General features: G+C 35.9%; 1 protein-coding gene across 3 annotated transcripts in view; it reads left to right on the top strand.

The window, feature by feature from the left end:
* The window catches only part of LOC145986799 (P protein-like), a 99,125-nt gene that overhangs the window by 70,099 nt on the left and 4,948 nt on the right, over positions 1-24,078 (top strand). For all 3 annotated transcript variants that reach the window (XM_083121235.1, XM_083121236.1, XM_083121237.1), the window contains 10 exons: positions 3,256-3,412; positions 5,605-5,676; positions 8,845-8,976; positions 9,616-9,731; positions 10,445-10,583; positions 12,354-12,489; positions 13,745-13,889; positions 15,558-15,606; positions 20,195-20,428; positions 22,038-22,296. In XM_083121235.1, coding sequence (XP_082977361.1) covers positions 3,256-3,412; positions 5,605-5,676; positions 8,845-8,976; positions 9,616-9,731; positions 10,445-10,583; positions 12,354-12,489; positions 13,745-13,889; positions 15,558-15,606; positions 20,195-20,428; positions 22,038-22,296 — 1,439 coding nt within the window. The remainder of the gene's footprint in view (positions 1-3,255; positions 3,413-5,604; positions 5,677-8,844; positions 8,977-9,615; positions 9,732-10,444; positions 10,584-12,353; positions 12,490-13,744; positions 13,890-15,557; positions 15,607-20,194; positions 20,429-22,037; positions 22,297-24,078) is intronic.

Raw genomic sequence — 24,078 nt, 5'->3', positions numbered from 1 at the left:
CACAATATTTATTGTCTTGTTAAAGCCACCACAGCTCATATGCAACACCTTTTTTTCCACGCACTTCTCGTCCATCGGTGTTCTCCGCGGGCAAAGCAAGCCGGATACCCTAGCTCGCTCTTCTTCAGCCAGGCCAGTTTCCAGGTAGAAACGGCCGGCCCAAGGAAATGGAAGATTTCTACCTCTACTTCCCTTGCCCCCACGCTCCCCGCTGCAATGATTGAAAGCCCAGGCTTTCAGGTCCCCCAGTCTATCTCCTATAGGACAGATAGGGGATTGGTTTCTCATAATTTTTTTGTAAATCCTCTAAAGAACACAGGGTAAAATTTTCTGCAGTACTTATGTTCTCTGTATTTACACAACCTTTTACACGTTGTACAATATGTGTGTATGTATAATATGGGATGTAGTTTTATTGTTTATAAAATGGGAACGTGTTATGTGAAGACAATAATGTTATGCTTTCTTTCTTTCTTTTTTCCTTTTTCAAATATGGAATATATAATGATTAAATTACAAATATGTGCTCAGGCTCTCTCTGACTCTCGTTTTAGTAGTGTTTTATTTAAATATACTAATATATTGGCCTGTAACAGTCATAAATACGGATGTATTTATTTGGGCAAGAGAACGCGTGTTCATATTGTTGTTGGTTTGGTTTATTTTACTTCGCTTTTCTGCCACATTTGGTTATCGCGAAAATGAGGATTGAGTGATGATATGATGAAATTGGTGAAGGGACCTCATATGAACAATCCAGGCCAGGATTCGAACCCGTGATGAGTGCGCATTCTTGTCCTATGTGTTGCAGTGAATAATGAAATAATTTGGAATGAAAAATGTATCTCAGAACTCAAAAAGTCAAATGAATATCATTGAAGAAACTACAAAAAAGTGTGTTGTGTTTTGTTTCCTGTCACCAAATCAACCAAGCGCGGGGGAGTGGTTATCATAGCGCGCTACGACACCAGGCGTTCCGGGTTCGAACCCCGACCCGGGCATGGGCGTTCCCTGTGCTCGTCCCTTCATCAGTTTCATCGTATCATCTTCGCAATTAACCAAATGTGACAAAAAAACGACGCTAAGTAACAAAAATGAAACCAAATCATTGATTGATTGCTCAAATTGGTTTATTTTACTTCGCTTTTCCGCCACCTTTGGTACAACAAAATAGATGAAGGAACACACACAAATAACACAAATGGCCAATCCGAGATTCGAACCCAGGATCTCTGGCTTAGAGTCAAATCAAATAGTTTTTTACTTTCGAATGTGGGTGGGGGTTACGTGTACTTTTTTCTGGTACTCATTCATAATTTTGCAATCTTTTCCTGTTATTGACATTCTTCTTTTTTGAAGGAATACTGGCCCTAAAGGGAGAAGGGGTGTGACTCACACCAACCCCCCCCCCTTGAGCACGTCACTGACTGCTACCCCAAGTGTCGACGTCACCGCACGTCACTGGTGATTATTTATAATTCGACCCCGCTGAATCCAAATCTGAAAGTAGAAATGCTGTATCACGTATCGTTTTCCCTGGATTTTCATTTTTTGTTTTTAATAAAAATTTAATTCCCTTTGTAATAATACATCGAAATTTGAAATTATTTTTGTTTGTTTGCTCATGAAATAAGATTTAAATATTGAAGTGAATAACTATGAAATATAAAAAAATTAAAAAATATATATAGGACCGATTTTGACTGTTCAATGAAGAAATTTCATGCAAAAAAAAAGGAAAAAAACACATTTTTACTCGCATTTTCAAAATTTCTTTCTTGAACTCTGCCGTTTGTAACTGCCACCAGAAACCTCTTCCTTGAGGTTCCAACTATAGTCTGCTAATATGGTCTGTACCGATTTTCCTGCATATCGTTTCTCCATGACAGAAATATCCTGGTGAAATCTCTCGCCGCATTCGTCACTAACCGCGCCCAAGTTAAGGGGGAAAATGTCCAAATGCGAATGTAAAAAGTGAATTTTCAAGGACATATTGCACCCCATGCGCTGATAACACTTCAACAAGTTCATAACAAGTTCCTTGTAGTTGTCAGCTTTCACATTTCCAAGAAAATTACAGCATACTTGTCTGAAAGCTAACCATGCGCATTTCTCTTTTTCTCAATTCCACAAAGTTGTCATCATGAATGATCTCACGGATTTGCGGCCCAATAAATATGCCTTCTTTTAACTTACTATCACTGAGTTTAGGAAATGTTTTTCTCAAGTACCCAAAACCCTCACAGTGTTTATCCAAAGCCTTAACAACATTTTTCATCAGCCCTAACTTTATATGCAACGGTGGTAACAAAATCTGGTCTTTCTCAAGTAGAGGGTGATTCCTAACACTCTTCTCTCTAGGACTTAAGTTTTTTTCGTATGGGCCAATCCACAGTGTTGTAATGTTTATCTTCTGCCCGGCTGTCCCATTCGCAAACAAAGCAACAAAATTTTGTAAACCCAGATTGCATGCCTAACAGTATACCAATCATTTTGAGGTCTCCGCATATCTGCCAACCATATTTTTCATAATTTATCACTTTTAATATTGTATCCATACTTTCATATGTTTCCTTCATGGTGGAAGAATAGGCAAGGGGTACTGATGGGTATATATTCACATTATGCAACAATACTACTTTTAAACTATTCTTAGATGAATCTAAATATAGTCTCCACAAAACAAGTTCGGGTTATTCACACATTTGCGTGACATGGCGAACTCATTAATTGACTTATAATATATTTCTTTAAAAAAAACAATTGTGAATGCTCTTATCGTCTTGTTAAAATACAACTTACACTTCACTTCACTATACAATATTACATTCACAATTTCACGAACCTACACAAACATGAAATACGGCTACTTGCGAAGGCTACTTGCGAAGTTATCGGAAAGGAAGTTAAGACTCGACTAACCCACAAAAGAACAAATTTTAACAGAGAAACAGGAAATTTCTCTACTGCCAGATGTTTCCTCCACTATATATTAAGTGCCAGTCATAAACACAAGGTCGCTGAAAAGTTCTTATCCATTTCTTTGCTAGGAACCAAACGTTAAACCGGAAGCGGAGCAGGGTGCGGAGACCTGAAACCATAAAACTATAAAATTTGGGTGTTCTGCAAAAAACTTAGGTGATACAGGAAAACGGATGCGATATTCGTTATCAGCACATCTGAATACATAAAGATCACTTAGTTTTATTTAAAGGAGTATTTCATTGTTTATCAGTGTAATTCTTCCTCTTCCAGTCTTCCAAAAAGCTTACTGCGCTTGCGTCTAGAGACAAACCTTGGCTCGAGCTTTCCACTGGCTGTCAGCTATGATATTTCTCCAATAGATATGGATGATGGCATTGTCTACGCTGCCATAGTTCTCCTTGGTCTCTACATTCTCATCATATTTGAGGTAAAATTAAATTCTGATAAACTCAAAAGTAGATTAATCTGTTGGTTTTTACAATTTGTGTTGGATTGCTGTATCCGTGTGATTAAAACTATCTATACTTTGTGTTCAAAGAATAATGAAGGTGAATAACTTTCCTAGTTATTCTTATCTGAAATCGGTTACTCAATAACAGTATTTATTATTATTGTATAACTGAATTTATACAAATAAACATAGATGAACTTAATTAACATCAATATTAAACAAAATAGCTATTACAAACTGCATCTGTGTTATCAGGCCACAATTTCGTCTTAATTCCTCATGCATTCTGAAAATTCCATAAGTTTCATTGCAGTTAATAAATTTGAGTGATCGGGTTTCCATTTCCTCTGTGCTGGGTGGTCAACTTTTGATCCCATCACAGAAGTTCCTGGGTTCAAGTCCCAGCCTTGGGTATTCCTTGTGAGTGTCTGTTCGATAGTTTCAACTTTCGCTCATCCTAGTCACGATTAGCCAAAGTTGGCAGAAAAGGGACATAAAATAAAAAATACAAATACAAGAAACTTTTCCTATAAATAACGTAATGATAACTTGTGGTACAACACCCCTTGAGGGCCAGGGCCTACCTACCGCACTCCCACCAGAGATGGGAGATCAACCAACCAGTTAAGGGGTGACGTGTCGTCAGCATGACAAACCCCCAGTCATTTTTGTAGGTTTCCATGACCAGGTTACGCTACTCAATCGTAGCTCCCCAATTTCCTCACGATGGTGGGTGACCACCAGTCCCATACACAGCCTGAAATCTCAAGAGAAAAGTTATTATGCTTCTCCCAGCAGATTCGAACCTACACGCATCCCAAAGCATGACACTTGCTTCTAGTGATAGCAGGCCCACAATGCCCAAGTCCATAGAATATCCAAACTTTGCTTTTAGAAGCTAATATTAATTTGTATTAAACATCCTTGATTCTACTAGAGAAACCGGTGCAGTTGCAGTCTATTATACATCTGGGACTTATTCAGTTATAAATAACTTATAATCTCATATTGGACACACGCTCATAAATTAACCTTGGAAAAGTTGCAAATTGTCCTTCTGCATGACTAATCCATGGCTGTCATCAAGACAGGAAACTGAATCAATTATTTTTTTCCCTCTTTGCCCCACTAGACCATATATATTGCACTTAATAATAATGACAGCAGACATATGTCTGAGAGATAATGCAAATATTCTATTTGCATGAGAAACTGGCTCTATAATTAGCATCTTAAGAACTCTGTCCTCTCAGCCTGCAGACAATACTAATCAGCCACATCAAAGTGGAAAATTTCCGCAAGGATGTTTGGTGCAGAAAGAAATTATCACGTGGAATGTCTTGCATATGGGTTATCTTCTCATTGAAATCTTCGTGTTATCACTTTCTTAGAGCTTAAGTAAACTGAGATTTTTCTTGCAACATAATTGGAGCAATCTTATGCAATATCTACAGGTGTCACTGACTTAGCAATAACCTTTAGTTGTCTGTTGTTAACATGAGCGAAATAAGGGGTGGAGGAGAAGTAACCCCCAAGATGTCAAAGAAGGTGATCATGTCCTTGATATCTAATATTAAGTGATCACCCATCATTGTCAAACTCCATAAGGGTAAAGGCAATCTTCCCTGTTTCGACATCTACAAAGAGCACTTCTACTTCTTGGACAGTTGAAATTAAAAATTAAAATCTAAAATTAACATACGTCTAAAATTGTCACCCCTCATAAGTTATCTAAAAATAGCAGTCTTCAATTAACATAATAGTAAATGATGCCCCCTAGTGACACTTAGAAAATATGTACGCCTTACATTAACACCTAAAACAAAGTGATCATTCACCCATCCAAAACTAAAAAAAATTGCCAATTAACATGAGGGTATGTAGCAATAAAGTGATCACCCCAATCCCAGATAGCACATAAGTTAACGGCAAGTTAAATCGACATTTGATTTAACTTGCAGTTAACTTACGTGCTATCTGGGATGAATCTAGCAGATAAGTTGAGAAAGCTAATTAAAAATAATAATCCTTGGACATTTGTAATAATTATTACCTTAGGTAGCAAATGTATTACTGTGGCTCTAACAAAACTGTATACATTCTATGAACATATTTCACACAAATCTCTAGAAATAAGGATTGAAAAACAATTGTTTTCTGTTTTCCAGATTGTTAACAGAACTCTTGCAGCCATCCTGGCAGCTACAATGTCAGTAGCCATACTTGCAGCTTTAAATGAGGTAAGCTTTGTTCATTGTTAATAGTAGTACTCTTGGTGTTAGAACTGTAGTATTTTTTTTTCAGCATAATATGCTGATGTAGTGACAGTGCATTGAGTGATTTGCTCACAGCCTTTGTCACCAAAGATTTCCAGTTGAAACCCTGGCCTGGGGATGAATGTTTTCTTTGTGAGTGTGTCTTCATCAATTTCATCAAATCATTGTCCATTATTATTGCAATCAGTGGCGGCGACAAAGACAGTATTTTTCCCTTTGTAGATAAGGTTTAGCATAGTGCGGGGGCAAAAGTAACAAAAAGGGGGGGCAATGGCCCCCCGAATCACCGCCACTGATTGTGATTAACCACAAGTGGCAGAAAAGTGATGTCAAATAACAAATACAGGCAGTGCTCAGTGAGAGCTCATGGTATCTCCCAGCTAGCAAAATTTTCACAAAGCATTCCCCCAGTTGTCTCAATGTCATCACCCCCTCCCCCCTTACCAGCTAAATGCAAAGCTCAACCAAGCATCCCCCCAGCTAACATTTTCCACTTCAGGTGCTGAATACAAGTACATATGATGAACGTCTTGGGTTATAATAATGTAATTTAATTTACCAAGTAGAAGCAGTCTTTCATATCTATGGTATTTTGATCTCATATTCCCATTGTTTGATTTGTTCTTATTCTGTAAATACATTTTCTTGTGCAATACATTTTACTGTACAGCAATCCTTATGATTGCATAACCCAGTTTTGATTTAAGAAGAGAATGTTTTATCTTTTATTACGTCAAACAGTTCTTTATCAAGAATATTTTTCAAAACAACCCTGGTGCCATTTACTGGTGTCTTTATCAGAGTTGTAACTCCGATTGCTACAAATGTGCTAGAGATACCCTCAAGCAATGTTCTAATCTTCCTGTTTAATGTGTACACAGTGCTCAAAGTGGAAATTTTTAAGTGGGTGAAGAGGGGGGGAGGTATCTGCTTGAGCCTAGCTCAAGGCAGTTGGGAATGCTTTGAATAACTCTTCCTAGCTGGGGGGAGGGGGTATTCCCCAGCATCCCCCTCCACTTCATGCACTGTGTGTACACAAGATTAAAGTGGGACTGCTATTCCTTTCATATTGGGTTTTATGTTGCTCATTTCTTGTTCCTGACAAATGGAAGTAAGCACAGTGTTCAGTATCCGGAAAGGAAGGCAAAAGATATGAACATTGTAACACAAAGAACCAATGAATTAGCTCAAGTACAGTACACTGCATTTTAAATTTAACATATACATGTTCTAAATATGCAAAACCAATGAAGGATCACTGTAATAATTAAAATGTTCTGCTGATAATGACTATGGAAAGAACCTATTTTCTCATTTGATTCTTTACAATTAACATCTGTATCGACTCCACCCTGATATATTGGTATCAGTATCAGGATTTTTTTTTACTGATACCAGCATTTTGATCATTCATGGGGTCTGCAAAATTTCTACGTGACACTTTCACAGCCTAATTATCCTGGAGGTTATGCAAAATTCAAAGTTTCCATTTGATTTTGTACCAACGTGAGAAAAAACTGTTGTGATTATATTATATATCTTTTTATATATTTTTTGAATGTTTCAAGCAAAACCAACAGTATTGGAATACCGTACTTACACAGTAATATTAATGTACTGAACAACTTTTAATTATTACAATTTTCAAGCATTTGTATATGTATTGTATCGATGGTAACTGTAAGAATATTGGTATAGAGTATTGGTTCATAGTGGTATCAGCTCAGCACTATTTACAATTCGTCCAGTTCATTTGCATGTAACAGAAAATATTTGTGGCAGTACATTGAGTCACCAGTGTCGGGATCATTCTTATTGTCATGAGTAACAAGAGTGATGTTTTAAATAAAATTCACATACATAATGCGCAATAAATATTGGCAAGGGTCAAAGATCGTCCGTCAATATCAAGGAAAAGTGAATTTTCTCATGCAAGCATGATTGTTGCCACTCAAAGAGCAAAGGTTTAAGTTCTTATCTCTTCATGGGTTCCTGTTGGTGCCGGATTGTCAACACTGTTTACTATAATAGTCACTTATCTGCATGTATACACAGTACCATGGATGCATGTTTTATTTTCTTCTACCCAAAAGGTCACCAAACGATCTAAATATATGGCTGTCAACAGAGAATTCCTCGCATATTGAGTGATAAGGTTCTATTTTTGTTCTGGGTGGGAACTGGATTAATACGAATGCTGTCTTCGCATTGTGATGACATGTGATGTTGATGGGAACATCAAAGTTCTCAGGAAACTCACAGCAGCCCCAGATAGCTCACCATAGGAGAATCCTCACCCCCACTGATTCCAAGGCTCTACTAAACATTCCCCTTCCCCCTTCCCGCTAATATTTTTCACTTCAGGCACTGGACATCCCTAAGACAAAACTACAGAGAATCACAACATTACAGGTTAAATTAAGACTTGTGCCTTTTGCTAACATCATGATGGGGTTGAGAGGACAAGTGACACAAATCCTCCTTTCATGGAAATGGCGTTATACATGTATGACTTAGAACTGTGAAGTATCAACATTTCAGTGCTAGAAGCAATCTCCTAAGTTTCAAATTCTTGTTCATAGAGGCACCATTATGCTTATGCTCCAACAGCTAAATTTCATATGTACCAAGTTATTTAAATGTTCCTTTTTATCAAAACTGTCTTGAGTGGAGTTAACGCCACTTGTGCAACGAACCTCCCAGATTCACTTTCCTTGCACTTATCATTCATGCACAATTTTGACTATCAATCAGGTGAGGACTATGCATTTTTGTTCATACTTATTTAATGAAAAGTCAGAATAGACTCTCAGTACAAAATATATTTTAAAACAAAATATCCTGGACTTCAATTGTAGACACTTAACAAAAGAATGGATGAAAACCAAGCACAAGAAAATGAGTAATGAAATTAACTACGGGAACTATTAAATTGCTTTTCATCCTCAAACTTCCCTTGAGATCATGACACAAAGTCAATATTGGTAAGTCAGAATCTCTCCTGGTTAGAAAACTAAAGGAATACAAGAAAAGATTAGTTATTGAATGTTTAATCTAAGTTCTATTTTCTCTTGTTTATTTTTATGGATCTCGATCACATGTACTGAAAATATTTTAATATTTATCTTGCAGAGACCAACTATGGCAGAGCTAATTTCATGGTTAGATGTTGAAACACTTTTATTGCTGTTTTCCATGATGACCCTGGTTGCCATATTCTCTGAAACTGGGATCTTTGATTATTTGGCAGTTTTTGCCTACAAGGTGAGCAATATTCATTATTTTGAGTAACTTCGTATAATTGGTTATATGTAGAGTACAATAAGAAAGCAGCTTTAAAATTGATAGGCAAATCTTCTCAAGTATATAAATAATTAATTCATATTGTGTATACAATGAAATGTTTATGGTTTTTGTAAAGTTAGGGGCTCTTCCAGATTGTGTTTAATGGGTTTGAAATTTGGTAAATTTTTGTCACCAGTTTTGTTAATGGGAAAATTAAAAACTTGCAAGCTGGGTTGGTGGCTTGAGAGCATTAAGTGGTCGTGTCTTGAACTTGCCACAGAAGTTCCCAAGTTTGAGTTCCGTTCCGGATATATGGGTGTTCTTGAATGTCCCTTCATCATTGTAATCCTTTCACTCATCATCGCAATTAGGCAAAAATAACGAAAATACAATATAAAATTATAAAAATACAAATTAAAATACAAATAAAAAGTTGCAAGTTCTGTATATGTTTTGTAGATTAATATTGTAAACTTGAGATGAAATGAGGTACAATTTATCATGGAATAAGGAAACATCATTATGAAATGGGAAATATAATTCTCACAATCCTGGTTTAGCATTTCCAATTCTAAGTGTGTCATTTTCTAAAATGTGCTTGTCTCTATCTTTTTGTAGGTAACAAGTGGAAGGGTTTGGCCTCTGATCACAATTCTTTGTATTTTTACTGCAGTTTTATCAGCATTTCTTGATAATGTTACAACAGTTCTTCTGATGACACCAGTTACTATAAGGTAATCTAATTGTTACATTATAGTTGTATGTAAATAAGGAATTATCTAGCACCATAGTAAATGGATAACGTGTTTTTGAATGACAAGGCTACTGCAATTCAACTGATTTGATGCAATGGAGAAATTCTGTCTCAAACTTGTTTACAAAGATTAAAGTTTCTCTCTGAAAAATAACAATAGAAAACAATTAATACAATTAAACTATTGTTTGGAGACATTGCAATTTAGAAATGCATTTGAGAAGAATGTGGAAACAAATCGTGTGAAATTTGATTTCTGTACACCATTTTAGTAAAGAATGCACAATTAAAACACAAAATTTGGCTTTGCGGAAAACATAATTTGAATGAAGATTTTTAAATAAAATATTGTAGAGGGACTGTAACACTTCACTGTTCCATTCCCAAAATTTTTCATTTATTGTATGAAAATTGAACAAGCCTTTCAACCAAAACAAACATGTTGATTTACTTCATGCTTAATATTGTTTGGAATAGTTTAAATAGAGGATATTTTTTTCCAATAATGAAACCAACAAAACTTCAATATGTTTGCGGTTTACATATAGTTTGTCAAAAAGTAACGTTCTCTCCAAAGAATATTACTTTATATTGTTTTTCAATTGCTAATTACGCTATTATTCCTCTGATCACAGTACATTAAATTTAAAACTACTAGACTTGCTTTAATTATTTATCTTTTTTTGTTCGTAGGCTGTGTGAAGCCATGGAATTGAACCCAGTACCAATCCTCATGTCCATGGTTATCTTCTCTAACATTGGAGGCACTGCCACAGCTGTTGGGGACCCCCCGAATGTCATCATTGCCTCCAATAAAGATATTGTAGATGCAGTAAGTTGAGCTCCTGTTACTATACCTTTGTATCTTGTGTACATTGTTTTTGTTAGTGTCAGATTCTAAACTTCACGTCAGGATAGAATAAACTTCTTTCATTAGTGAAACAATGATTTACAGCCCTACAAACACTACAAAAAACCCACTGAAACTTGATTCAAATTAAATTAAATTTCAAAATATATTTTTGAAAATTAAAACTAATGGATAATAGTAATAGAGGATATATAATTGAAATATTGTGCTACTCTCACTATTAACATTAGTTACAAGAATTGTAGTGATTAATTTTAGAAAACATGAACTAATTAGCTTTGCATTCTGACAAAAATCTTTATAATTGACTTTTACATAAGCAATGTGTTATTTCAATTGAAAATATTACCATTTATATATTTTATAATATATATTTAAAAAGACAGATTTTTCAGTACTTATTTCATAACAGTTGATGTAGGAATATTTATAAAATTGCCGATAATTTTACAGATTGGATATTTCTATAATAGCCTTTGTAATTTAGTGCAAAATTCTACCATTAAAATGTAAACATCTAAATGCACAATTTTGTTTAAAGGTTAGACCCATTGCAGAAATCTCTTCCGTAACTTCCGCTTACTGACATTACCCTGTTTGTATATTTATGAATGTCTGGTATACATCAAACAAAATATTAGTACTTTCAAAACCAATGAAGATATCCATAGCCTGAACACGAGAAATAAAGATAAAATTCGAATGAAGACATGCCGTCTTACTCTCTACAAGAAGGGACCTAAAAACTCAGCAGTTGCCCTGTATAACAAGTTGCCCAGAGAGTTAAGACACGAACCCAAAGTGGAAAAGTTTAAAAACAAAATCAAAACCATGCTAATTAAACATTCATTTTACAGCATACAAGAATATACAGAGGCAACACTCATCTTTTGAAGGTCTTGTGTATCTGTAACCAGAATAAATTTTAAAAGGTATGGTTAGGTTAGTTACCATATGTGCAGAGCTTGTTGTTGCAAATCAAACTGGAATTTTTCAAGTATAATATTTTATATGCAATGTATCTTATGTTAAATTTACTAAACTTTATTATCATGTATTTCTAATTCACATGTCCTATAATTCTATGTGTAACCAGAATAAATGTTAAAAGGTATGGTTAGTTACCATACATTCAGGGCTTGATGTTGCACATCAAACTGAAATTGTATAGTATAATATCTTGATATGCAAGGGTTATAATACACCAATATATATGCGTGTATCTTATGTTAAAATTACCAAATGTTATTATCATGTACTTCTACTTGACATGTCCTATACTACAGATGTACCTATTTGTACAAAATTGTAGTCCTTGGATGCAAATAAATCATATCATATCATATCAGTTACATAGATTAAGGGAGTGAATGAACCAGTAAAATATTGCAGTTTTATGTCTGATTGGCAAATATTAGTTAGTTGTAAAGTTTTTGTGGGTCCACCCCTAATGTATATGGTGCTGTGTAAGCATATACACGTAATATACTTTTGTATCAGTATTACACTTATTAATCACATTGTTTTAAGAAAATTGAAATCATTTGAAATTGTTGAAATTGCAATGGTGTTACTTCATAACATCAAGATTCATAAGTTTCATTTTTTAATTTAATGATTTTTTCACAAGTTTTGCAACTTGTGCAAATTTGTAGTTATTAAATTCAGGATGAGCAGTGGTAAATATTGTACATAGTTCACATTGACTTAGTTCCTACTTTTCTTCAACAGGGAATAGATTTCAGCCAGTTCACTCTTCACATGTCCTTCGGTGTGATTTTGGTGATGATTGTGAACTACTTTCAACTGAGGTTCATTTATAGGAATATCAATGACCTCCGCTTTGCAGAACCTCAGGATGTTAGAGGTAACATTTCAAACTTTAATTTTGAAGCTTTTAGAAGGTTTTCACCCGTGTGCATGATAATAGCCAAAGAAAAATACGTATTAACATTATTCATGCTGCTGCACGCATTCTGAATAAGTTAAGATTGACTTTACATTTCTTGGTTTGTTTAAATGAAGTAAAATATATTGTAATTATTTTGTTGAGCATTGAATGGTAGGGCAGTGATGTATTCTGAAAATTTGATCTGGTTTACCACAACAATTATTTATTGTATATATTTATTATACACTCTGTCTACATGTAATGCAGGCATGGATATTAGAGAATAGTCCAGCAATTTTTTTTGATGAAAACTCCCTTTTTAATTTAAAATTGGACCTAGATTTCCCTGTACTAAGTTAAATTTCACTTAATGTAGCAACACTGACTCTGCCAAGCATGACACAGAAAGCAGGAAGGAACTAGCCAATGCTGTTTGCAGTGGTGGAACTGACTCTGCAGGCTGAGTGTTTTTAAATAGTCACTTGCTTCGGCTCCCTCGCCCTCCCTGCATACAATCAATTTTATTCAATGCTTGTGATGATAAAAAAAATATAAGGAATGGATAACTAAGAAAAAATATCATAATGAAGTTTATAGACTAATTTCCCAACATCCTTTAGCTTATTTTTTCACTCAATAGGTTTTTATAGCGTTCTCACCCTGTGTATAGGACTGGTGGCAAACCCACCATACTGAGACAATTGGGGAGCTACAAGTGAGTAGCGTAACCCTGTCTGGGAACTCTCCTGTAAGGGCTGAGGGTTCGACGTGCTGATCCCACGTCACCCCATTACCGGTTGAAGATCTCTACACCTCTAGGCGTGGGAGGGAGACTGGCAGTCGGGAGATAGGCCAAGGCCCTTCCAGGGCTGTAGAGCCACGGGTTTATGTTATGTATGAAGAATCATTCACATGTATGTGAAATTGGAAGTAATAGCTATGTTGGATACATTTTGCAATGTAGATATTACATAGTCAGTCCTTGAAGTAGGGGAGTAAATTTTGTGTAAAGAATTCCTGTGCTTATTATTTTTAACACAAGGCTTGTAAACATTCCCCACCTGTGAATAAATGGAGAATCTTGCACAATTCAAAAAAATTCTTGGGGATGAATTTCCTTTAAAACTTAATTTCAACAAAGCAAACATTTTAGAATTTATTGCTGGTTTAAATAAACAAATTTTGACATTGAAACTGCTGCAATTACTGAACAAGAAATGTTTGTTTTCAGAGCTGAGGCACGAAATAGCAATTTGGCAGAGAGCAGCAGCATCATTGTCCTCTTATTCACGGGATGAAGACCTGGTGAGGGAGACCTTGCTGAAGAAAGTCCGACGGTTGTTGTCTGAATTGAAGAGGAAGTTGATGAGTGGCAGGTGAGCGTTTTTAGTAACTTTTCAGAATTAAAACTTTGGGAGATATAGCATGCCTTTTTTGGAGAATCTGCTGTTATTAAAAGTTGGATATATTCAGTTGCATTTTGCGAAGATACTTACCTTTTAGAGAATAAATGTGCATAAAAACATGTATAAAACTTTACTGTATAAGCAAGGTTACATGCTTTTATGAAGCAAATATTTAATTTCAAGCAGCCATTGATATTGGTAAAAACTGATCCAACAGTTCAAGTAGCATGTGATTTAGTGCAAAATTCTGTCATTTTGTTACTGTTTTTATGCTTGTAAAAGTATTAATACTTACTGTTTTTGTAAAGTAAATGTCTACATATGCAGGTTTCTAATGTGCAGTCACAGATCATGGACATCTGGAAGGGGGATAGGGAAGCCACGCCTCCTTGGTAAATGAATGTCAACCTCAAATTATAAATTTCACATAAAAATTTAATTTGTCACAGTTATTTGTTAATTATTTGAGGAATGTGGTTTCTTGTAAGGGCAGCATTATTATGGTAGAAAATATGCCTAGTTTGCCCTCATCCCCTCTCGAAGGAATTGCCTTCCTTCCTCTTGCCTGGAAAAGATCCTGTGGATGTGCATGTCTAACATTTTTGGATTGTAAAGGTCCATTGACTTCTAACATGAATACTAAAATGCATAAGTATCAGTGACCATAGGTGCAGATTCCATGGGGCTTGGGGGGCTCGAGCCCCTCCAATGTTAATGATGTGGGGGAAGAGCCCCCCAAATAGTTTTGCTTAAGAGGATCTAATGTATTTTGCTTCTCTTGTAAAGTTTACTCTGAATTGTGCCACATGAACTTAACTTTAAATACACATTTGAAATGTTCTAGACTAGCGGCTGAGACCGCTAAACCATCAAATTTTTTGGGCTATGACCAGAGACAGCAAAGCACACGACTTATTACTATATACTAAGTATGTAATTATGAGTATAGTTCAAATTTTTACTAAAAGAGTTTCAAAAGATGATGTGCATGGACTAGGGTAGTGGATGGGACGTTCAGGCTACAAATGGCTCTCACATGACATTCAGAATGAGATCATTGATATATTAGGGAGATCTGTTTTGCGCTCCGTGGTAGCAGATATTAAAAGTCGGGAATATTTTTCTATTATGGTTGACGAAACTTGACATATCCATCCGTGGACAATTACTATTCTGCATTCGAGCTGTGAATAAAAATTTTGATATTTTTGAGGAATTGATGGGCTTTTATGACATTCCGAACACTGAGGCCAAAACTTAAAAAAGGGAGAGAGTGAGTCATTCATTGATTTATTTCAGTGATCAGAGCCCCCCCCCCCCAATAATTTTGACAAGTTGGCGCCCCTGTCTGTGACTGTACATATTTTACATTCCTTAATTAAGGAGGTAAAATAAACCATTAGAATTCTTCATGGAAAGTTTGCCATTTCAGATTTGATCAGTAGAACATTGATTATATGTTATATCTGTACTTTATTGATATTGGCTAAAATGTTAATCAACTGTCTATAGTGTAATGTCAAATAACTAAAAATGCAGCAGGTTTTACCTAACCTATGAAATTCTTAAGAGATGATAAAATGAAACTATCATCTTGTCTCTTATGACTGATATTAAATTATCTCTTTTCCTTTCCAGTCCTCCAGAAGAAAATTACAAGGCAAACCTTGAAGAACTGCAGGAAAAGGTAAATTTTAATTAATAATGTTAATGAAATCAACTAATCGGTTAAGGAATTATAACAATATTTAGTGTAGTGTTCAAATATTCTGAAGAATAAAATCACAATCTTTGTGGCTTTTCAATATTTCCTGCCAGAACGTTATAAATAGAAAGTGCATGCAATCTCTTGATCCTTTATCTTATTGTACTTGAATCCTTTACAGTCTTAAGGGTAGAAAAATGTTTCTGAAAGGTTTCAGATATCTTTTGATAACAGGCAGTGGCGAAGCGTGACATATTCCCGTAGTCATCGCAAGATTTACTAAACATCAGGGTCGATCTATCAATGGAGGGGTGTACAATATTTCTCTGGGACAAACGCTAAGGTCATTTTCCATTCAACGTAAAAGCTCATACCACAGATCTTAGTCTACAAAATACTTATTTCTATCCCATATATTGCGTTGTCGCCTTGTAATCCAGGGGTTCCGGGTTAAATTCCCGGTGGAGGCACATAGTGGTTCGGATTCCACTTTGAACTGTAGGTCCAGGCCCGATTAGCCTTTCTGTGCATAAAGTGCACTTAAAACACCAACTCAATCAATCTATACCATACGATGAGAATTATTAAATATGATTATATCGTTCAATATGTGTGTGAAAATAGCGGACATTCACAGTGGCGTGCCCAGGATTTTTGAAAGGGGTTGTTGCATACGTACTTTCTTTAGTAATAATTTCCTCTTTTCTGCCATCTTTTTCTATATCTTTGACGTTCTTATTTTTATATTGAGCCTATGCAGAGATTGACCCTCACCAACCCCTCCTAGAGCATGCCACTGGGCACTCGGAAGAATATTGTTGACTCCAGAAAAACTGTCGTGTGACTAAACACGGGGAGGGGGGGGTTGAAAAAAGGCCTGTTATGACCCAGACCTTCAAGAGTGGGGGGAGTAGAGGTTGGTGGACCTTGTCGTAGGGTGTGCCTGTTCGGAAGCGTTTGGCTGTTCTCGGCACCACCAGAGATTTGCACCATTCCATGATAAGCTGTGCTGTCGAACACCATTACCTTCAATAGGAAACTTCGTGGAAGGTTTTGGTGCAAGGGGTAGTACCTGGCCCTCATTTCGATGCACTAAACTTAGCGAATCTCGAGCTGTTTCATGCTGTCGCTAGGCTTATTTCGCACAAATATGCAATTATCCTGACTTATTATTATTTTTAGTTTTTCTCTAAAATATTTAAAATGCAATATTTTTAGTATTTTGCTTGGTCATCGCCGCATTTCCCGATGACCGGATGCCTCGCCTCGCCTCTGATAACAGGCATGCTAGGAAATGTTTGCTCAGGGCAAGTAAAAATGTGATACTTAAAAAAATATGAATAAAAAGGTAACAAAATCTATGATGACAAAATAATTATGAAGTGTAGATCATAAAGACATTTGACATGTTTCCTACTGTTACATGTCAGTGGCGTCTCCTGACCCTGAACTTAAGGCGTTGGCAAAGAAGGAATGTTAACCCCTCCCCCTCTCATTTCTGTGAACCAATATTACAAATTTTCTACGTACCTTTTTTGTGTAAATTTGTAAATATTTAGAAAAACATTAAATTACATAAATTATTTTAAATGAAGTAAATACTTCATTTAAAATATTAATATATTTGAACGGTAAGGAGAAGCAAGGACTGTTTAAACAAGAAAATTAATATTCAATACTTCGCCATGCAATTAATTTTTAAAGCACGAGTTTGCAACCAGAGGGGTTGGTTGAACTCCCATCATCCCTACAAAAGACACCGTGGACATAAGAATGACCCATTCATTGAAAAATCGCTAAAATGCACATTTCCGGTTTTTCCCCTTACCCTTTTCATGAAAGCAGAAAATTCGTGTAACCTCTTTGGATTGATTGATTTGTTGTTTTAAGTCCACTTTATACACAGAAAGGCTAATCAGGACTGGACCTACAGTTTAAAGTGGAATCCGAACCACTATGTGCCTCCACCGGGTATCGAACCCGGGACCCCTTGATTACAAGGCGGCGATGCTACCACTGCGCCATCCGGCAGGCCCCGTAACCTCTTTGGAGAATGAGAGAAAAACGTAGACAGTGATTTAAGATCACAAAAGAACATCTTAAGCTCTTTGTTACATTCTAACGATTGTTGCAGCACCAAAGTTCATGACATGAACATAACAATGCGTAAAAAAGCTTTCGGATACTTTTCCAAAACTTTACTTTGAAAGCCATTCAAATGACCACTCATTACAGAAGATCCATCGTATGTCTGGGCAATTCATTTATCTCCACACTTATATTTATCCATTATTTCAGTCACGTGACTATCGACGCTCATGTCATGAAATCCAAGAAAACCTTTCAATGACTTTTTTCTGTGAGGTCGAAAAAAAAGTAACACGGTTGACACCTGAGATTGATTGCGAATGTCTGATGTTTCATCGACCATGATAGCCACAAAGTCTGTGTTTTGAATTTCATTGTAGATTTCATCTCTCAGAACATCCGAAACTGAATTTATTAAATCATTTTGAATGCCTGCCGAAGTACCGCGAAAAACTGTAGAATTTAATAAATGTTCTTTTAATGAGGGATCAAACTCTGCACTTGCAGTAAGGAATTCCATGTAATTGCCCTTATTTACAGATGCTGCATTTTCCTTATGGCCTCGGAATGGCAGTTCTTGCTTTGCTAAATAGCAGACGGCGTTAATCAACCTTTTAATATTTCCCTGTTCTTTTTTACTTTTTCATTGTGTAGCTCTATTTCAGCTTTTCGTTGAGTATCCAAAAGAACGTCAATTCTAGTAGGGGTGGCAAGAAAACTACTACATTTAAAGAAACTATAAAGATGCCATTCAGACTCACTGTGTTTTTTTCACTGCAGTATTGAGATGATTCAAATCCGCATACCCTTGATAATTCCCAACACCTTTTTTAGTCGCGAATAATAAACATGTCAAACAGTAAAATTTATTCACCACATCACACCCGCAAATTTCATTGAGTTCTTTTCGAAAATGGCTCTCAAAACCTTTTCCAGCAACATTTTTTTCTTTAACACATGTTGACATCGTGAGATTCGGACATGGTCGACCATTGTCAATCACTTGTTTCTTCTCTGAATACGAAAGCGATGAAAATGAATTATTTATATACTTTTGCACATCACTTTCACTATTCTCCATCTTAAAATAATCACATCACTTCACACCACACGTTTAAAAAATAATGCACAACAATCTCGAGCAAAACAACGCTGAATGCGGGTTGAATGAAAGCCAAACCGTTGGGAACAAATACAACGCCTTGAGAAGGTAACTATGCTGGTGGGTGGCAGGGTGCGCATGCGCGGTCATCCTATGTTTTGGCAGTGGTAAGACGTTGTATTTTCTCTCCAACGTCCTGGCAGTGCGGGACCGATCTGCCTGCCTGACAACCACTGCGCGCTGTGCTGCGTTCGAAAACTACCGGGTGCTCGAAACTGACAATTAAAGAAAATCGCTCAAAATCGTAATTTATAAAAGTACAGATACTTTCTTCTTTATTTCATTTTCCTTTGGCTGTTGACACACGACTTACACACCCAGAGAAATCGCCACTGTTACATGTAATGGCAGGAAGAATGAATGAATGAACTTCATTCTCCACCAAACTGAACTAGATGACCAAGTTAAGCTCAAAAAATGCAATATAATTGAAGGGCTCTGGTGTAAAACATGGACATTTTGGTCATTTCCGAGTTCATTAAGGAAAAAGGTTATTAGAAGCTATACTGTAGATAAATTGTTTTCGTGTTGTGTTTACCAATTTCAGAAGGCTTCACTGAGTCCAATGCAAATTGTATGACATGGCAATTCCACTTGAAAATATGGCACATTTTACTTTGTAACTCAAAAATTATCAAAGTGTCACCATGTTTTACACCCAAGCTCTTCTATTGAGACATACATATTAGAAAAAGCTTTACACAGTGGTATGCCCAAGGGAGGAGGGGTTATGGGGTTCATAACCCCCCCCCCTCCTCCCTTTGGCTAGGCATTCCTAAGAAAAGATGGCAAAATGAGGACTGACTACTAAAAAAAAGATATACCCCTTTCCTTTCGAAAATCCTGGGCTTGGTACTGCACAAAGCATACCTTAATTAAAATAGATTGTTGTAGATTTTTAAATAAGTCCAGAAATCATCTTGAGTATTGTGTGTGATCAGTTTAGGTTTGACAGTCAACTCAGCTTGCTGTCATATTTTAACTTTTCCAGGTATATGTCTCTTCTCATTTGAGTGTCGTGCAGACAAGGCAAGCAAAAGTAATTACTGAATGTTCCTCTTATGTTTTTAGGGGCTTTCTCCCTTTTTCCAACTTTGCCGAGTTCTTACAAACTGATCTTGCCTGTTCCTTCATTTTTAGTGATTTGCCATGCAAAATCTAGCAGTATGTGATTCAAATGCTTCAATTTGCAATATCTGGTGAGAATGTTACAACAAAAATTTACACAAATGTTTTTTCCACCTGCCCACTTTATTTGTCAATAAAAGAAAATCATGATTATTTTGAAGAATAAGTAACAGTTTGTTCCTTTACTTTCAGTATCCTATCAGAGATAGGTCCCTTCTCTACAAGTCCGCTGCTACGCTGGTGTTTGTGATCACAGTGTTCTTCCTGCACTCAATCCCTCAGCTGAACCTCTCTCTTGGGTGGACGGCCCTGCTGGGGGCCATCTTGCTGCTAATTCTGGCGGACAGAGATGATCTGGAAGGAGTATTTGCCAGGGTGGAGTGGACAACCCTAATTTTCTTCGCTGCACTTTTTGTGTTGATGGAGGTTAGTTCAGTTGCATATCTTTATATGTAATATATTGTTTTATTGTCCTCCTCCATAGTCGAGCGGGTTAAGGTGTTCACTCGTCTTGAGATCGTTCGCTGCAGGATGGCGTAGGTTCGAATCCGGCTCTGGTCGGAATTTATTCGGCCTATGTATAGGACCGGTGGCAACCCACCATCGTGAGGAAATTGGGAAGCTCCGAGTGAGTGAGCGTAACCCGGTCGAGAAGACCTACAACAACGGCTGGCGGTTCGTCGGGCTGATCACCCGTCACCCCAATACTGGTCTGAGACCTCCACGCTATAAACAGGTGATGGAGGAACAGTGTGGGAGGGAGACCAGTAGTCAGTAGGTAAGCCAAGGTGCTGTAGCACTGTGGGTTATATTGTTTTATTAATAATCAGGAAGTCTTATTTTTGTTTATTACTTTTTTGTGTGTGTGAGGGGGCATTGGGATTTTCAATTATAATGTCTGTTACACATACTCATGGTAATGACTATTTAACTCATTTATCCTATTAAAATGTTGGTGTATTTTTTATAATTTATTTAATCGCGTTAAGATTTAGTAGTTCCCTATGATTAGTGTTTCAAGTCGGCCTTATTATTATTATTTTTTTAAATTTTTATTAATAGTGTGAAATAGATTAAGTATGTGGGGTTTAATTATTTCATTGGAGTTGATGTAATGTCTTATTCTTTAGTTTTACTTAGCATTTGAATTATTTTTTTTAATGATTATTGCTAGATAAGGTATTATGTCTAGTTATTTTTATACTTGTGGATATATATTTTTATAATTTTATTATTAATGTTAACTTTATATTTTATTTTTTGAAGGATCATAAGTTCCTACTTTATTTTTAATTTTAGGGTGGGTATCATGCCAAAGCAAATGGCAACATACCAAAATTTTATTCAAATTTTAGTTCAAAGTGCCCATGTATTTTAGAAAAGTGTAATTTTAAAGCATGGAATTTAAAGAATTCAACTTGCACATTTTAGTTTCTCATAATGTTTTGATCTAATTTTGGTAGCAACTCCTTTAGTAGTTTTTTCTTGTATGTATGTATGTATGCATTGCTTGCATTCTAGAATTATTTTTCTTGTAGTCTACGGTTAGTACAAGCATAAAAACAGTTTTTCGTTGTGACGTTTCAGGAGAACACACGCTCCCTTCATCAGACATTTGTTTTTAGTTTGATTAAAGATACAGTTATAACAATGGTTAAGATTTTTTTAAATAAAAAGAGAATCAGTTATACAATGGATGTTGTCAATGTTACATTGTTGTAATATAGCAACATAACTGTGAAAAAACAAGCAGTCTGTTTTATTTTTTTGTGTTTTTATGCTTGTAATAACCGTACACTACAAGAGAAATAGTCCTTTAGTATCTAGCAGAAATTAAATTATCCAGTACTGGTAACTGAAAGCAAAACCATAGAACTAAATATGATGGTTACGATACTCCATAATAAAATGGCAGTCTTGTTTTGATGCAGGACACAAATGTTAATAATAACACTGTACTGCAATAAAGAAAATACAATTTTCAAGGAAAAACACAACTGAGTTGTTGAATTTCATAGCAATCTTTTTTTTTCAGTCTCTCGCAAAATTAGGTTTGATTGAATGGATCGGGAAGCAGACTGAAATGATGATCAGCTCTGTGGACAAAGATTCTCGCCTCGCGGTCGCCATTCTGATAATCCTCTGGATTTCGGCCATCGCCTCGGCATTTGTGGACAACATCCCTCTCACCACCATGATGGTTCGCATTGTAACGTCGCTGGCCAAGAACCCAGAGCTGGATCTGCCCCTGCAGCCTCTTGTGTGGGCCCTTGCGTTTGGTGCTTGTTTAGGAGGTGAGCGACTCGGGCATTTTGTTTGTTCCTAACTTGAATGTGGTCAGGACTGAACCTAGGTGGGTGTGGAGCATACAATATATGCGAGGCCTATAACTAACATTTTTCAACATCCGAGAAAATGAGATTCTTGTTCCTTCGTCTGAAGTACACAATATAAAAATTATTACAATTAAAATATTTTCATGTTATTAAATGACAGCAATAAGCAGAACATGTTGAAGGTTGGAACAAACAAGTATGTAATAAGTTTTTAATTCGTGTTTAATTTCATTCCCTATGAGCCACTGGTACGAAGTTCATTATATTTAATTTTAAAATGAGTGTATTCAATATCAAACTATCAACTTACGTTCAAAGTGGCAATATTTTAAATCATACCCAATAACACACTCAAACATAATTTCTCTCGTTTACTTTTCACTGAATTTTGACACTAGTAAATTTACATTCTTATATAAAATATTTTCACTTTGTGATTTCATTCTGTAATTAAATGAAGAATTCATTTTTATGTAATACTTTGTCATGGGCATCCGGAAGGGGGGAGGGGGACATGCCCCCCTAGAAAATGAAAACCAACCAAAAATTATGAATTTCACACACATAATTTCATTTTAGCCACAATAATATGTGTTTGCATGAACACCATAAATACAAACTTAAGGAATGTTTTTTAGGGAACAACACTATTTTTGGGGAAAATTTGCCTTGTTTGCTCCCCCCTGGGAAAAAATACCTTCCTTGCCCCTCCCTGGAAAAAATCTTGCGGACGTCGATGTACTTTGTTAGGATATGATTTCAGTTACTTTGGCTATTTTTAAGCATGTCAAAACAATGCATGACGTAAAGAAAAAAAAATAGTTGCTTCATTTGAAGCACCAGCATCCTACAAACTAGTAATAAATTGTGCACGATTATTTTCATCTGGTGTGGGGCCTTGGTCAAATGCTTCAGTTGCCCCTCCCTAGGGCCAGCTCTGAATGTGGCGAATGAATCTAAAAATATAGCGACAGTAACTTGGATATGTCAATATAAAATCAGTATTTGAAACTAGCAAGGTACGTGTAACGTATTGCAAGTAAGTGTATCCAGTTATCTGAAGAAATAACTAGTATGGAAACTGTTAAATTTCAACAGCACTGAAAAAAATTATGGGTCATATATGTGTGTTTTGCAAACATATAAAGGTTTGCTTTGAATTTTCTAACCTCTATATATTTACACATTTAAACATCTGATGATTCTTTCAACTTAATAAATTACTGATGGCCTTTAAAAATGCAGGAAAATATAAAATCAAGGAAAATTCTATAACTTTTTGCTATGTTGGGACCATCACTATTGAGTGTACAATGTGTGGAAAAATGCAAAATTCCAGGAACATAAAATCTGTATTGCACTGTGTGTTTTAAAATTAAGTTCGATTTTTAGTTCTCTTGAATATAAGCTACAGATTTTTTCATTCAATTTTGTGTGCAGCCTATTCACAGTATGTACTAATTATAACCATCAAGAAATTTGGCTGGTTTAGGAGGAGCAGGTCATCAACTGAAATTTGCACCGCAGCTAAATATCCTGAATAACTGTAACAGTAGTGCATTTGAGCAAAATCTGATGACGCATCTCAAAATAGCAGATGAAAACTGATTTTCCCCATGTTAGAATTATTTCCACAACTGCCAAATGCATTTTTTAAGTATTAAGGAATTAATCTTACCATGCTGTAGTTGACTAATGTTGTTATTATTACTAGGGCTGAGCCGATACCACTTTGAACCG

Source organism: Lepisma saccharinum, chromosome 4 (genome assembly GCF_977018435.1).
Source record: "Lepisma saccharinum chromosome 4, izLepSacc3.1, whole genome shotgun sequence".
In the NCBI taxonomy this organism is placed as follows: Eukaryota; Metazoa; Arthropoda; class Insecta; order Zygentoma; family Lepismatidae; genus Lepisma; species Lepisma saccharinum.
Note: the sequence above shows the minus strand (reverse complement) of the source record. Positions and strands in the feature narration are given on the sequence as shown.